We start from the raw sequence: 17,745 nt of genomic DNA on the forward strand, positions 1-17,745 counted from the left end.
AACAGCTGGAACAACAGCTGGAACACAAGCAAGAACAGCAGCTGGAACATAAGCAAGAACAACAGCTGGGACACAAACAAGAACAGCAGCTGGATCAACAGCTAGAACATAAACAAGAGCAACAGTTGGAAGAGCAGCTGGAACACAAGCAAGAGAAGCAGCTGGAGGAACAACTGGAATGTAAGCAAAAGCAGCATTTGGAGCAACAGCTGGAACATAAGCAAGAACAGCAGCTGGAGGCACAGCTGGAGCAACAGCTGGAACATAAGCAAGAGCAGCAGTTGGAAGAACAGCTGGAACATAAGCAAGAGCAGCAGCTGGAGCAGAAAGAAGAGAAGCTGGAGCAGCAGCTGGAGCAGCAGGAAGAGCAGCTGGAGCAGCAGCTGGAGCAGAAGGAAGAGGAGCTGAGGCAGCAATTGGAGGAGAAGGAAGAGCAGCAGCAGCAGCTGGAGAAGCAGCAGGAGGCTCAAGGGGACGTTGAAGTTCCCACCCCCATCAAAGAGCCTGAACTGGTCACCCAGGGTCCAGAGGAGTGCGTCCCTCCTGTGGAGCAGCAGCAGCAGCAGCAGCAGCCAGTGCACTGGCCCTTCAAACAATAGTCACTTTCCCCAGCTCTCCCTACCCCCTGGGGCCTCTTCTTGATACCAAATGAAGAGTTAGAGAAAGATTGAGAGAGAGAGCCAGGGCCCGGGCTTACCTCACGCTTTCCCCAGCCTAGGTGGTCCGCCTCATCCTGTGAATGTCCCCGATTCCCTTCCTCTCTCTGCATATTTTGTGCATTTCTAGGACAGGAGGAAGGAGCAAAGAGGGGAGACCATTCTCTCCCTTGTCCCGCCTCCCTCCACCCCTATCCCCACCTCATCCACACCTTGGGAATTGAGCCTCTTCTTAGTAGACTGTAACCTTTGTGGTGTCTTAAATATCATCCTTAAGTTTTGTGTTCTGCTGATGTGTCTATGTGTGAGCGTCTCAATGTGAGTGGGCATTTGTGCTCCTACTAATAAATCTCGGAATGTCTGAAACACAGTGTCCTCTTCTCCTTTATTCACCAAGCTCCCCCTCTGTTCCCAGTACCCTCCACAGCTGATGTGTGACTTTCCTTTAGCCTGATGCACTAGAGATAAGACTGAACTGGGATTCAGCAGACCTTGGTTCAAATCTCTCTACCACTTAACTACCTTTTATGACTTTGGATAAGTTACTTCTCTGGGTCTCAGTCTCCCTGGAGTGGTGTGTTGGTAGTAGGACAGGTAGTTAAACTAGGATTAGGGGTGGAGAACCTGCGGCCTTGGCCTTCAAGGCCACAGGTTCCCCATCCCTCAACTAGGTGGACCAGATCTGAAGCTGCTCAGAAACTTCTTACAGCTCCTATACTTTCCCATTGATTCCACGGCTATAACAATTCCTGGTTTAAAATAAAACAAAAGGGAGCAAGGATAACAAGACTTCACCAAGTAACTAGGCTCTGAAACATTCCCTGAACGCTCCTCTTATATCTGAATCTCAGATCATTGATTTAGACCTAGAAGGGGTCTCAGAGGTCTTTATATTCAACTTCCTCCTTTTTTCAGATGAGGAAACAGAACTAGGGATGCTAAGTGACTGGCCCAAGGACACCTACATAGCAAGTGAGATTTGAACTCATCTCCTTTCTTTCCAAATCTGTTTCTCTTTCTGCTGCCTCCATTATGCAGTCTCAGTAATCCATCATCTCTTTATAAAATTAGGTCACCTCTTCCTATGCACATGGGCATGTCTCAGCCTGTCAGAGAATACCTAGGGAAAGAATCTTGGGGAAGAGAGAAGACAAAGGCATACAGGTCAGCAGGTAGGGGGTATAGATCCTGGTTTTTGTTTCCCCACCTTCCCCTTTTTTCCACCTCAGTTTCCCTTCCTACAATTGAGGAAGAGTTGTTACTCTGGCAGAATGTGGGATGGCCAGCTGCTTGGTTTGTAGCCCTGAGGATTTTGATCAGCACCACACTAGTGATGGGGTGATGGGACCTGGCCCTCCCCAACCCACCTAGATCACCTAATTAGCTTGCTTGACATTCCTTTCACTGTCTCACTTGGCCCATCCCAGACTATTTACCACTCCTTAATCCCACCCAGATCCTTTCACTGTCCTTTCTGTATATAAGCATCAACCTTATCCTCTTTAGTTTGAAGGTTGACAAAGAACCCTGCCCACTTCTATTGGCTTACAATAAACTTTACCACTTGACTAGAAGACAGTTTGAGTTTGTGAATTCATTCCAGGTAGATGCCTCCCTGTACCCTGACCTTTTGGGGTTCCCAGCAATCCTAAACTGAGTCAGTGGGCCAGTGAAGGCTTCCTAAATCTATGATGTTAGTTTCCCAGATCTAGACTGGTCCATTATGACTCCTTTCATACTGGACAGCCAGCAAAAATGTAATCTCTCCCAGAACACCCTCACTGATTTGGGGGCATTCAATCTTTCCCTTCCCTCTGATGGGGTACAGGCTCTGGGAACTCCCTTGAACTCTCTTTGAATCTTCCCCCTTGATGAGGTGTTTGCCTGAGGCCATAAGCCTTTCCTTAAGGCTAGGTCCAAATCTCTGTTACTCTTAACCTAGCCTAGCCTAGCCCTTCATAGTCCAGCTACTTCCCATTCTCGGTCCTATTAAAATATCTATACTCAAATCTAATTACCCTCAAACTAGCCTAGCTCTCCATTGTCTATCATCTCCAGGTAGCCTTTAGCTATTTCCTGCCCTTAAACTCATTTCTGGAGTCTGACCTCAGTCCCATAAAGATCCTCCTTGGACTCCTTCAAGACCCTCTCCAAACCCCTCTAGATCACTCCTAGAGCCCTCCCACAGTCTTTCTGTAGATAAGATCCACCTTGCCTCGATGAAGGCTCTGAAATTCAATCTAACTCAGACTCAGTCTGTGTCAGATTGTTCTCGTCCGCCCAATAGTCACAAATACTTAAGAGTTTACCCATTATGATGACTCTTTAATAAACTTTGTTTTACTTTGGCTGAGAGAAAACTTGAGTTGAATTCATTTGGTAGGACCCGGTGTGTCGGTATTTTGGGGTCTCGAGCACCCCTAAACCCCAAATCTCAACACCACCACGAATCAAGTTCTTTCTAGATTAATTCTTAGCCAGTTAGGAAGATTTCTGATGGTATGGATGAGGGGAAGTTTGTAGCTTTTCAACCAAATAACTAGATTGTACACAATCACTCAATAAATTAGCTATTTCCCCTTCCTTGGGCATAAGCTTGGAACAGATTGTCAATTTACAGATGAGCTTCTTATTGTGCTGAGCACTTTGCTAATTGCTCATTTGATCCTTGCAACAACCCTGAGAGGTAGGTGCTATTATTATGCCCTTTTTACAGCTGAGGAAACTGAGGCAGACTGTGGTTAAAGTGACTTTTCCAGGGTCATACAACTAGTCAGAAGAAGCATTCCGACCCAGGTCTTCCTGACTCCAGGCCCAGTCCATTATCCAGTATGTCACCTAGTGGTTTACACCTCAGTAATAAGAATTTCTATTTTTCCAGCATTTTACATCTTTCATATCATCTGAATCTCAGTTTAGAGACTTGTCTAATGTCATATGGCTAGTAAGTGCCAAAGCCAGACTAGCTACTAAAACCATGATGTTAATTTTCCACTGGCATGGACATACCACCTACACCCTAATCAGCAATCCCAGAAACTGAGAGCTCAGTTTAGGGGCAGAGCCTGCCTCAAACCTTAGAATAATTCCACCCTACCCCACCACCCCCTCCCATGGTGATTGATTTAAGTTATCTCAAACAATAGTAATTCTCACACCCTTTCCAGACACTTAAAGGCAACCAGAAACCTCATCTCTGTGGTTTAACTCTAGCTCAGATTAAAAGGCAAATATCGCTGAGAGGCCTTATCCTTTCTGCATGTTTCAGTCTTTTACATCTTAATGTAAATAAGCTGATTTTAAGATTTTGCTGGAGGGAAGGGAGCTCATAAGGGCAGCACTTGAATGGATTACTTGAAAAAGAGGGAGAGATATCTGAAAGGGAGAGGGAAAGGAGGTGGTCGGGCCAAAATGGCAGCTTGGTATGCTTACTTTAAAGAAAATGATTACTTAGAAGACACTCCCTCCAAGATGCCTCTGTCCCTGTCACCCCAGTCCAGCTTCTAAGTCCTTCTGTGTCTAAATCTCCAGGATGTTTTTCATTTACTTCTAGGAAAACCTAGTTGAAAGGGTGCTGACTTAGAAGTTAGGAGATCTGGGTCTAGGTCTAGCATAGACTGTGTGACCTTAGTCAAGTCACTTTTAGAGTCACATGATCTGGTTTCAAATCCCAGCTTTTTTACTTGCTACTAGTGTGACCTTGGGAAAGTCCTTCAACCTCTTGGGCCTCAGTTTCCTCATCTCTAAAGTGAGGGAGTTGGATTAGATAATTTATAAGTCACCTTTTAGCTCTAAATCGTTGTCTTTGAACTAGGGATACCTCTCATGGCCTCATCCAGTGGAAGGGAAATAGTTAATTCATTATGTGATTGGGCACAATGTAGTGGTTTTGATGTGGTTTGGGGTTCTGGGAACCCTGATGATGCAGTTTGGAGTTGCTTGGAACCCTTAAAATGTAAGGGTACAGGGTGAGTCTGCCTGGAAAGAATTCAAGCACTCAAGTCTTGTTTCAGTCAGAGTAGCAAGGTTTATTGTAAAGCCAATAGAGTGGGCTAGATTTCTAAACAATCTGTAGATTGATAGGGGTGAGATAGATACTTATATACCGTGTTTCCCCGATAATAAGACACTGTCTTATTATTTTTTTTTGGAAAGAAAAACACCAGAGGGAAGGAAACTTAAGAGGTCTTTAGTCTATCACTCTTACTTTACAGATGAGGAAACTGAGACCCAGAGAGGTTAACACAACTTGCTCAATGTCACACACACACAAAGGATTTGGAGCCCAAGTCCTCATCCTCCTAATTAGCACTTTTTCATCTTTTGTAATGAAGTCTTAAGTATTCATTTCCTTTAAACCAACTTCAATACTTATTTAATGATTTCAAACATCTGAGTACTGATGAAGTATGGGCTGTGGGAGCCCCCTTGAGCTCTCCTTGAGTCCTTGAGGCACAGGCTCTGGGAACCTCCCTTGGACCCTTGATTAAATCATCCCATTTGATGAGGCATTTGCATGAGGCAATAAGCCTTACATACTGGCTGGGCCCAGACCTCTAGCTCAGTTACTAACTACTAACTACTAACTCTAGCCTAGTTACTAGCCTAGCCCTACATTGTTCATCTACTTATCCATCCACCCTTGAACTGCCCTAGCCCACCACAGTCTGTAGGCTCCAGCTACTTCCAGTTTAATCACTCATTGACGTCATTAACTCCTCCTGAAGACCCTCCCTAAACTCCTCCCCTAGACCACCTCTAGATTCCGCCCACAACCTTCTGTATATAAGACCCCATCCTGTCTTCATGTTTGTGAGAGGGCCATAGAATGCTATGTGGGTTGAGAGTACCATAGAATAGTGAAAGTGCCATAGAATGACCTAGCACAGACTTACTCTGTGTCTAATACAAGTGAACTTTTAATAAACTTTACTTTTCTTTGGCTAAGAAGACTTGAGTTGAATTCATTCAGCAGGACCTGGCATGTTCGTATTTTGGGGTCTCCAGAGCAACCCTAACCCTCTTTATGGGTAACCTCTTCAAGTACCCCCATGCAAATCACAAGTATATTTTGTAAATCATAAAATATTTCATAATATGAGTCATTTTCGTGACTTAGTAGATGGTCCTCATGAGCTGTGGTTGTGGGAAAAAAATCATTACCTGGGGTCTAGCCAGGTGATGAGTCTTCCTGAATTTAATTAGGCTGACCTACTCGTGACATATCTCCAGGCCTGTGTGTGTGTGTGTGTGTGTGTGTGTGTGTGTGTGTGTGTGTGTGTGTGTGTGGGTGTGTGTGTGTGTGTGTGTGTGTGTGTGTGTGTGTGTGTGTGTGTGTGTGTGTGTGTGTGTGTGTGTTTCCTGCTTGGTAAGACTTGTCTGAGCTTGCTGACTTACCTTGAGAACTCAAGGCCATAATGAGGCATTCCAGGAAGACATTATGTAGGAAATTTATTATTATTTTTTTACTATATACTCCTAATTAGGGAATATAGTGGAGCATAGTGGAAAGTGGGCTGACTTTGGAATCCAAGGACTTGAGTTCAGGTCTTGCCTTTATTACTATCTGTATGACCTTGGGTAATAGCTTCTCTGGGTTCCCTTATTTGTAAAATGAGGGTGTTGAACTAAGATCCCTTCCATTGCTACATCTATGATTGATTAGAGAAAATCTTATAATTTCCCCTTGTAAATAGACCTTAAAAATTGGAAATTGAGGAAGTCTATCAATTGGGAAATGGTTGAACAAATTCTTGTATATGATTGTGATGGAATGAGGATTGTAAGAAATGATGAGCAAGATGCTCTCAGAAAAACTAGGAAAGACTTACATGAATTGATGTAAAGCGGAATGAACAGAACCAGGAGAACATTGTACTCAATAACAGCGATATTGTATGATGATCAACTTTGACTGACTTAACTCTTCTCAGCACTACAATGTTCCAAGACCATTCCAAAGGACTTATGATAAAAAAAATGCTATCCATCTCCAGAGAGAGAACTGATGGAGTCTGAATGCCGATGGAAGCATATTTTTTCTGTGCTTTCTTTATTTTTTCTGGTTCTTGTTGTTTTGACCTGTGTTTTCTTTCACAACATGACTAACATGGGGGAAAAAAAGAAGAAAATATGCCTTTGTAGTCTGGAAGGTAGGGAACAGAAGGAAAAGGGAGTGGGTGCTAGGAATTATTTTCAACCCAATGGATGTAACCAATACCTAAGGCTAGAAGGGAAAAAGAAAGAATGATCAGAGAAATAGGAGAACCAGGACAAAGCTATGTCATTAAAACCAAGGTAGGAAAGAGTATCAGGTGGTGACCATGGCATTGATAAGAATTCCTAAGTCTTTCAACTTGGTTTTTCTTTACAATGTCATTTTGTAATTGATCTCTGAGGTGATAAACTCAATAAAAACGACTCACTCTTTTTGTATGTAGCCAATGTGGGAGTTTGTTTTGCTGGACTAGGTTTATCAGTCACAGGGTTTTCTTTTGCTTTCAATTTGATGGGGATTAGGGATTTGCAGTAATAATGTCATCAAAATTTTAAAAAAGAAAAAAAGAATCATTGATGCATTTAAAATGCTCTGAACAGGACAAAACAATGATCTGGAGGACAGCCAGGAGAGCTTTGAAAGTTATTTGTTGAATTTATTATATACTTAAAAAGAAAAGTAAGTTGTTCATAACAGATTTTCAGCTTTATGAAATAATAACTAAAATTTATATAGTACTTAAAGATTTACAAAGCTTAACTCATTTGATCTTCATGAAGGGCCGAGGAGGTAGGTTATTATCTCCACTTTTCAAGTGAAGTAACTGAGGTCTAGAGAGTTTATGTGACTTATCCAAGGTAACAGTTAAGCATCTGAGACAAGATTTGTACTCAGATCTTCCTGACTCTCAGTCTAACACTCTATCCACTGTACTACCTAGTACCTTCTGGCTGTACATTTTTTTCCCCCGTTCCACTTTTTATATGGAAAAGCTCATCTTTTTTCACATTGGTTAAATTCAAATTAAAAAAAAGGAAGAGGGTGGTTACTTGTGCTAAATGCTGCAGAAAGCTTCCCTTCTCCCTTCCAACTCAGTGCTGATTGAAGTGGAATGGACATTAGATTTAGAGTTAGAATACCTGTACTTGATCCTAGTTCTGCTAATTACTAGGTGTATGGTTTTGGACAAGTCTCTTTACCTTTCAGGGTCTTAGTTCCCTCATCTGAAAGATGAGAGAGTATTGGACTTGATCACAGATTCTTCATGTTTTTTGGGTCATGAATCCCTTGGGCAGTGTGGTGAAACCTATGGGTCTCCTCTCTGAATAATGTTTTCAAATGCATAAAACAAAATGCCTAGGATTACAAAAGAAACAAATTGCATTGAAATGCAATTATCAAAAAGTAAACAAACAGGGCTAGGTGTCAGAAGGACCTGAGTTCAAAATCTGGCCTCAGACACTTAACACTTACCATGTTTCCCCGATAATAAGACATTGTCTTATTAATTTTTTTGGAAAGAAAAACACCAGAGGGCTTATTTTCAGGGGAGGGCTTGTGTTGTCCTGCCTCAGCTCTCCTCCACGGCACTGCTCTCAATGGCGCCAGCAAGCAAATCACTGGGGAAGAACAGGATGATGCGCTCACTGCTGCAGCTCTGATTGGATGAAGCTCGGAGCACGGCGTGTGTTTCACGGGGGGGGGGGGGGGGGGAAGACGGTGCATACAGAGGGTACCGTAATGTAGCGTGTAGCGCAGGGGATCACCTTCACTACAGTAGCAATCTCAATAGGGTTTATTTTCGGGGGAGGGCTTATTTTAGAGGAATCTTACACAGTAAGGGGAGGGCTTGTTTTCAGGATAGATCTTATTATCGGGGAAACATGGTACTAGCTGCCTTTCCCCTAGCAAAAAAAAAAAGTAAACAAACAAACAAAAAACATCCAATTCCAAAGTCATGGACCTCCTATTTAGAGAGTAGGATTCGAAGTCAGAAAGTTATTGCTGCTCAGTTGTTTTTCAGTGTACAACTCAAACCCATTTGAGGTTTTCTTGGAAAGATATTGGAGCATTTTGCCATTTTCTTCTCCAGCTCATTTTATAGATGAGGAAACTGAGGCAAACAGGGTTAAATGACTTGACCAGGGTCAAGTAAGTATCTGAGGTCAGATTTGAACTTACAAAGGTGAGTCTTTCTGACTCCAGGCTGAGCATTCTATCCTCTGTGCCACCCAGCTGTCCTGGAGTCAGGAAGACCTCAGTTCAAATCCCATCTCAGTCATTTATTAGCTATGTGACCCTGGGCAAGTCATTTAACTCAGGTTCCTCATCAGTAAAATGAGGTTAAGCATAGCACCTACATCTTAGGGTAGTAACAAAGATAGAATGAAATAATATTTGTAAAGAGCTTTGTAAACCTTAAAGCATTATATAGATGCTAGCTTATTTTATTATTAATTATTTATCCCCATACCACTTGGGTGTCTACAGTCCCCAGGTTGAGAAGCCCTAAACTAGATGGCCTCCAAAGTCCCTTTCCTCTAAGACCCAAATCCTTCATTCTTACGAATCATGGAAACTCTTCTTTTCCCCAAACCTGCTCTACTTCCTAACTTTTCTGTTTCTGTTCATGAAACAACCCCACTCCCAATCACCCAGGCTGTAATCTCAGTGTCATATTTGATTCCTTCCTTTCCTTCAGTGACCACAGCCAATAAGTCCCCAGTCCTATTCATTCTGCCTCTGAAATGGTTCTCAAGCCCCCTCCTTTACCATTTCCAGTGTAACTACAATGATTCAGGCCCTCAATTACCTCTCCCTTGGACTACTTAAAAATCAGTTCCTAACTGTTCTCCCAGCCTCTGGCTTCTCTCATCTTTTCTTTACATGAATGAAAAAGTAATCTCTCTAATGCACTGGTTAGATGGGCCTTACTGTTCTCCTGCTGAAAAACACTTCCTTTTTGCCAATAGGAGCAAAATCTCACAATGTCATTGGTCCTCTTCAAAAACAAAGGAACAGGAGAAAACACAAATTGTCTCTCTGACATTCAAGGGCCTGGGTTTGAATCACGTTGCCAGTTATGTGACCCTGGGCAAGTCTCTTAACTTCTCTGGTTTTCACCTATAAAATGGAGATAATAAAGTCTGTATTGCCTCCGTCAAAAGATTTTTGTGTGGTAAGTCTTAGATAAAATAATGATGTAGTCTTTTGCAAACCTTAAAATGCCATATAAAATGTCAGTTTTTATTATTCTTACTTCCATGGCTTTGCCCACAGTCCAAGGTTGGAGAACCTGCATCCTCAAGGCTACATGTGACCTTCTAGATCCTCGGTGCAGCCTTTTACTGAGTCCAAATTTTACAGGATAAATTTTATTAAGGGGATTTGTTCTGTGAAGTTTGGATTCAGTCAAAGGGCTGCACTTAAGGACCTGGAGGGCCACATGTAACCTCGAGGCCACAGTTCCCCACCCCTGGCCCACACAATTCCTAATGCCTCCAATGCCTGCCCTACACAGCCTCACCAGCTGAAAGTCCTTTCCATTCTCCAAGGCCAACCCCCTCCTCCAAGAAGCCTTCCCTGAACCCTAAAGCTGGAAATACTTCCTAACTCCTATGAATTGCCATGGCACTCTATCTGTCCCTTTCCTAATTACTTTTTTGGGTTGACTTTTACTTGTAACTATTTGTGAAGATGTTAGCCAAAGTCTTCCTTGTTATGGGACCTCACTCATACACACTCTAGGATTGTCATGCTTTTGTCAATGCTCCCCTTGAGTTCTGGGTTCATTCATAATCCTCAGGGATTCTCTCTTGTATGGAGACTATAAAAGAAGGGAGAAGGGGACGTCTCAGAAATATATCCATTCTGATATCCACGATGTGATTCAGAACCTTCATCACTGCTCTTCAAAACTGGGATTGGGGTAGCTAAGTGGTTCAATGAAGTCAGGAGGACCTGAGTTCAAATCTGACCTCAAACGCTTGACATTAACTAGCTGTGTGATCTTAGGCAAGTCACTTAATCCCAATTGCCTTTCCTTCCCCCCTCTAAAAAAACCCAAAATTTCCCACTCCCCCAACCCCCCCCCCTTCCCCAACTGGTATTGATGTGAGCGAACAGGGGCTCTGGGCCTCCCAGCTCACTCTCCTTTACCAAGCCTCAAGGTTCAATGACAGGTGGGCTTTATTAGCCTCTGCATTCATCCTAGCACTCATTGGTCTCACCCTCCCTCAAATCCAGGCTCACTTGACTTTAGACACGGGCACAAGCTGCCAGGGTTTCCAGGCTCTTGGGTTTGCCTTCATTCCTCAGTGAACTGATTCTTACTTGCTCTAAAGCATTTCAGACACTGGCTCTCCAACTTTCCTTCATCCACCTTGGACTGGTGTCTGCCAACATGGTTTCTGAATCACTAGCTGATGCACACACCTAAGTATGCATGAAAATTTGTGAACATCTGTACCCTGCTGCAGTGTCTAACTGCCCTGCCCCAGAGTCTAACACTCCTCCTGTGCCTGGCATACAGCAAGCTCTTAAGAAATGCTATTTATGTCTTGTCTTGTCTCCTGAGCCTCACTGTAACCCAAAAGGAGTCCTGATTCTTGAAGATTATTCCAAGGGAGCACCAATTCTGTCAGGTCCTACCAAGGCGAACCATTTTAATTCTAGGCTTTGTGGTGGATTGTCTATTTAGCTCAGGATGATTGAGGCTCACCACCACCAGGGGCTGTTTTTGAGGTAATGATTGTCTTTGGCATAACTCATGAATATTGTCTACTAAGATATGGAGGGGTTGATAGGTGCATCCATGGAGGTAACATTTCCTCCTTTACTTCCAAAAGAAGCAAACATGGCACTTCTTCAAAGAATTGTAATACTTGTTGACAGCAAAACCTGTGTTTTGCTCAATTTGAACATACAGTGTGTATAGAGAGCCCTGTTCTTTGCCTTCATCCTTGACCTCTAATCTCAATTAGTTTTTTCCTTTGTCTTCACCCCTACACTGACTACACTCTCATTTTTTCCCCATCTTGATGCCTTGGTGAACCAGCTCAACTCTACACTGTCCTCTTTTCTTCAGTTCTTTGCCCCTTTATCCTATAGCTGATTTTGCCCTGCCAAGTCTCAGCCCACCATCCTCTGCCTTTGCTCCTACTTACTTAATGAAGTGAGTAGGATTAACCCTAAATGCTTAATGAAGCTGGAGAAAACCAGAAAACCATGTTGACTGGGTCCACTCCCTCACTTCCACAAAGGCAATTCTTTTATAGCTCCCTAGCTGATATGTTAACCCACTCACCATGGCAGCTTTTTCAAACATTTTCATCTCTCCTCAAACTTCCCATGACTCTTCCTCCCCCACTGTCTGAACTGAGAATCTTGCCTTATATTTCACTGAACAAATTGAGGCCATTTTCCAAGAGCTCCATGTTTTCTCCCCTTTATCTCGTATTACTCAGGTGTCTTTTCCCATTATCTCTTTCTTCTCTCCTATCTAATATGAAAAAGTAGTCTTTTTCTTTGCCAAGGCTAATCCTTCTTCATGCACAAATTATCTCACTCTATCCTGTCTTCTCTAGCCTATTGCCCTTCTGTAATTTGTACTCTCTCACTAATCTTCAGTCTCTTCCTGGTTGCTTCCCTTCAGTCTACAAATACTTCCATGTTGCCCCCAATCCTCAAAACCCAAACCAAACCTCAAAAAATCCAAACTAGCTATTGTTCTATGCTTCTCCTTGCGCCTCCACTTCTTTCCCTCTCACTCTCTTCTTAACTCTGTACCTTCTGACTTCTGATCTCATCATTCAAATGCAACTACTGTCTCCAAAGTAATCAATGATCATTTGAGCATCAAATTTTACAAACTTTTCTCAATCCTCATCCTTCTTGACCTCTCTGATCATGCTCTTCCTTCTCATTGATAGTCTCTTTTCCTTAGGTTTTTGTGATACTACTAGATTTGTCTCCTACTGATCTGAACACCCCATCACAGACCTTCATCCAGGTCCCTGACCACTAGTTTGAGTTTTCCCTAAGACTTTGCCCTAGTTCTTCTCTTCTCCCTCTATACTATTTCACTTGGTGATCTCATCAGCTTCCATGGATTCAATGATCAACTCTCTGTTGATGTAGCAGCAAGCACCCTACCATTCCCAGGATGGCTGCTAGCACGGGTTCTTAGATCTACTTTTCTAAAGGAAAGCAACTCAAAATGGGTTAGCAATTTTACTTTAATCAATCAAACATAAATCATTTACCTAGTTCAGGGGAAAAAGTCTGCACCCTGAACTTCGGAGAATACAAACAGAAGTTACAACAGAAAATAACACAATTAAGCAGACAGGGCTTCCAGCTGTCTGATCCATACCTAGTTAGTTACCAGAGAGGGAAGCACCAACATCTGGGTTTTCAAAGCTGGGGGGTTCAATGGCTGCCCAGAGTCTCATCTGGCCAAATTACACAACTGTTCCCAAAGTGAGCCCCAAAGCAAAACCTCACATCAGGGTATATATAGCCTTCTCCTGGGTCAGAGAATGTCACAACCCTCTTGACCCACAGCCCAATCACAAAGTAACAAGGTGTGGGCATTCCTGAAAAACAAGCCTCCCACCACAGGCTCCATGTGATCACATTCTATTAGGGGGCAGAGTATATTTTCAAATCAAGGAAGGTTCTCAGAGTCACTTGAGCCTATCAAGGGGCCAAGGGGCAGGGAAGATCTTCAGATTCCCATTATCATTACAGCTGAAGATTCCCAGATCTACCTCTCCAGCCCTAACCTCCAGACTTGTGTCTCCAACTGCCTATTGAACTAGATGTCCTATAGTCATCTTAGAATCTAAGACTTAGATACAAAACGTACAAAGTGGAAAATATTATCTTTCCCCTTGGGCCTCACCCTCTTCCTAATTTGCCCATCACCGTTAACAGTATCTCTGTTCTCCCAGTGACTGAAGCTCACAACCCAAATCATCCTACCTCCCTACATATCCAAAGTGTTGCCAAATTCTATTAATTCTACCCTCCTAACACCTCTTGTATAAGCCCCTTTTCTCCTCCGACACTGCTACTACCTTGATGCAAGCCCTTTTCTCCTCATACCTGGATTACTGCAATAACCTCCTGGCTGGTCTCCTGCCTCACGTCTCTCCTTACTGCAGGCCATCTTCCATTGAGGTATCAGATCCATCTTCCTAAAGCACAAGTCTAACAGGTCTCTGTTTGATATTCAAAGTCCTTTATGACCTGCCCTGCTCTTACCTTTTCAGTCTTCTTACACCTTAGACTGCCAACATAGTCTGCTGTCTAGGGATACTGGCCCCCTTGCTATATCTCACCAAGACATTCCATTCCCTGACCCTATTCATTTTCACAGGCTGCCCCCCATGCCTGGAATTTTCTCCCTCATTGTCCTCTCCTGGGACACAGGGCTTCCTTCAATCTCAGCTCAAATTCCACCTTCTCCCAGGAGCCTTTCCTGATCCCACTCTCTAGTGCCGTTCCTCTATTGATTCATCTTTAATTTATCCTGTATGTTTCTTGTTTGTACATTACTCTCATGATGTCTCCCCCTGTTGGTTTGGGAGATTCTTGAGAGCAATGACTTTTTTTTTTTTTTGGTGGGTAGGGTGGGGTGGGATAGGGGGCTTTCTTTGTTTTCTCAGTGTTTGATACTTTTTTTGTTACTGTTCAGTTGTTTCAGTTGAGTCCAACTCTTCGTGAACACATATGGGATTTTCTTGGCAAAGATACTAGAGTGCTTTGTCATTTCCTTTTCCAGTTCATTTTACAGATGAGGAAACTGAGGCAAACAGGGTTAAACAACTTGTCCAGGGTCACACAGCTAGTGTCTGAGGCCAGATTTGATTCCAGGCACAGTATTATATCCACTGTGCCACCTAGCTTCCCGTTAGTCCCTAGTAGATACTTAGTAAATGTTTGTTGATTGCTTAGTTGACTGATACAGAACTAGCATTAATATCCTGCTAATGTCATTGTTGTTCAATCATTTCAGTTGTGTCTGACTCTTTGTGACCCCATTGGGGAGTTTCTTGGCAAAACTGGAATGGTTTGCTGTCGAGGACCAGTCTCTGACCTGGTCCATACATGGGAAGACTCTGGTTCAGGATATCTTCCAAGCCAGCCCCTGTGAAGGCTATGTTATGTCTTAAGATTGGCTCACCATCTCTTCCTGACTCACAGGAGCTTAGGACTTGATAACTGAGCTGTGACCCAGACACAGATGCATGCAAGGGAAAAGGATAATAATACATATGGAATTACGTAAGTGAAGGACACAAAAACATACAGATATGCTAAATGTACAAGGATAGTAAATATTTTGCATGCACTCCTATGAGATAATTGCTCTGCATTCACTATATAAACCCTGCCCTCTGATCAATAAATTGGAAAACTGCTTTGACAGATTCTTGCCTGGCTTGTGTCCACTATTCCACACTTCTTGGTTTGGCCTGTGCCCATTTTGATGCAGGCATCAGTTTGCCATTTCCTTCTCCTGCTCTGCAAGTATTAGGAGCTTTATATATTTGTTAGAGTCAGAGCTTAATTAAAATGTGTTTGAGCCTTAGTTTCCTCATCTATAAAATGAGGCTGTTGCATCAGATGATTTCTTAGTCTCCTTCTATTTCCTTCCACTTATATGAGTCTATGAAAGATTTCTAGGAAGACAAATACAAGTGGGAGGGAAAGCTTTTCTTTCCAGGTGAAAATGACCACACAATAAAGTCTGAAAGATCCAGTCCTCTAGTCACTGGGACTTGTCCAGGCTGGGAACCCTGTCTCCTATAGCCTGTGTATGTGTGTGATCATGGGACAATGGGGGATGTGACTGGGCAGGATGAAACTGGGAGAAGCCAACCTCTTGACTCTTTTCCTTGAGAGGAGGAGACAGGCAATGGGGAAAGTGACTAGAGAGCTATGAGCAGATCTGGGCTTTGTGGGTCAAACTTGAACAAATTATTTTGCCTTCACAGTTCTAGGTTTCCTTATCTAAAAGGTCAGGGGCTTTGACCAGACTCTGTGTTAGATGCCCTCCAACTCCGAGATACTTCTCTGTTCTTTTATTGGAGCCTGTTCTACAAATAGTACCTAGTCCTGCCTTGGGAGTGAAGCCATTTGAGAATGAGGGTGCCATGGAGAGACCTGACAGCCTTGAGGGGACTCTGGAACTGGTGAGGCCTCTTTTCACAACTTTCTGTCCTTTCCTCTTCTATCTGTCCACTCCTCTATTTCCCAGTCCTACTTCCCATTGCTAGGGAACACAGTGAACCATAGTGTAACATAATATGGTGGTGGTGTTGTTCAGTCATTTCAGTAACAGCTAACTCTTTGTGACTTTATTTGGGATTTTCTTGGCAAAGACACTGGAATGGTTTGCCATTTCCTTCTCTAGCTCATTTACAAATGAGGGAACTGAGGCAAACAGGATTAAGTGATTTGCCCAGGGTCACACAGCTAGTAAGTGCCTGAGGCAGTATTTAAACTCAGGTCTTCCTGCCTCCAGGTCTGATCCTCTGTCATCTAGCTGCTTGTGGAGAATATAGCATGTCAGTCCAACGATGCATTCATTTTTCCATCCTTTGTTCAGGAGCACTGTGGTATTATTGACAAAACCACTAGTCAGGAGATCTGGATTCTAGTCCCACTTTCATCTATGATTCCATACAAGTCCTTGAACCTCCCTAAGCCTCAGTATCCTCTGTAAAATGTGGATAATAATCTTTGCATCACTTATCTCACAAATTCTAATGTACCTCAGATAATGCAGTGTTTATGACCTCACTCTAAAAGCTGTAGAGGTCTATATTAAGGTAAAGAACTTACTTTATTTGGAAACTTACTTATTGCCAACATTAATCAATTAATTGATTGATTAAATATTTGCTGAGCATCTACATAGCATGCAGTTTGGAGTTACTAGGGGGATTCAAAGATGAGGAAGGTCTAGTTCCTGACTTTGAGTCATTCATTTCTAATTCTAAAGGGGAGAGAAGATTTGTACAATTAGCTAATGTATACAACAGGATGTGAGAAGACAGTTTCTTCATCTGTAAAATGAGAGGGTTTTTACTACATGGCCTCTTAATGAAGCCATGTTAGTTCTTTGTGATAAGGAAAGAGGAAAGGAGTGAGCACTTATATAGTGTTTATTATGTGTTAGGGAGGTGTCTACCCCAAGCACATGAAGACTTCCCCCAGTAGAATGGGCAGATAAGAACACAATGGCAATAAAGATAGCTGAAGTAGGAACTGTGGAGTGCTTAGAGAGTGGTTAGACATCAAAGATGCCAAGGTCATCCACTGCATCCTGGGCCATTGCCAGTCATCTTGACTTTTGTGTTGCCACTGGACTTTGATGAGTCTAAGGACTTTGTGCAACTGCCTCACTTAAATCCAATTCACACACAAGTCAAGACATCATCCTGCGATATTATTGGTCCTCTTTGAATATGGACAAACAATAACAACTATGTGCCAAGCACTGTGCTAAGAGTTTTACCTTTATTCTCATTTGATCCTCACAACAACCCTATGAAGCATCTCCATTTTACAGTTGAGGAAACTGAGTTAAACCAGCTAAGTGATGTCTAGAATTATACAGCTAGTAAGGCAATATTTGAACACGTCTTCCTAATTCCAAGTCCAGATCTCTTACCCAATGCTTCTACCTAACTGCCTAGCTACCCAGCCATTTTTATTCTTCCCTTTCCAGTCTAAAAATTATTCTTCTTGATAGATAAATAAGAAACAAACAGTTCATTCAACAAATCTTTCACTCATCATTGTTCGGTCATTCAGTTGTGTCTAACTGTTTGTGACCCTGTAGGAAGTTTTCTTGGCAAAAATACTGGAGCAGTTTACCATTTCTTTCTCCAGTGGATTGAGGTAAACAGAGGTCAAATGACTTTCCCAGGATCAGATAACCTATGGTTGTCAGAGGACTCAGGTCTTCCTGACTCTTGGTCTAACAGTCTATCCATTGAACCACCTAGTTGCCTCTTTTCATTCATAAACATACCTAAATAATTTATCTAAAAATAAACACATATAGGCTTTTGTAAA

The 17,745-nt window shown here is 42.6% G+C and overlaps 1 protein-coding gene and 1 pseudogene across 1 annotated transcript in view; one reads left to right on the plus strand and one right to left on the minus strand.

The window, feature by feature from the left end:
* The window catches only part of IVL (involucrin), a 3,547-nt gene extending 2,525 nt beyond the window's left edge, over positions 1–1,022 (plus strand). The window contains 1 exon segment of the mRNA XM_069078071.1: positions 1–1,022. This exon segment is cut by the window's left edge and continues 10 nt beyond it. Coding sequence (XP_068934172.1) covers positions 1–599 — 599 coding nt within the window. The 3' untranslated portion in view covers positions 600–1,022.
* The window catches only part of LOC138153746 (heat shock cognate 71 kDa protein pseudogene), a 572,612-nt pseudogene that overhangs the window by 249,738 nt on the left and 305,129 nt on the right, over positions 1–17,745 (minus strand).

This window comes from Petaurus breviceps, unplaced genomic scaffold, assembly GCF_028583685.1.
Source record: "Petaurus breviceps papuanus isolate PSGF00001 unplaced genomic scaffold, PetGlider_PUasm1.0 91023, whole genome shotgun sequence".
In the NCBI taxonomy this organism is placed as follows: domain Eukaryota; kingdom Metazoa; phylum Chordata; class Mammalia; order Diprotodontia; family Petauridae; genus Petaurus; species Petaurus breviceps.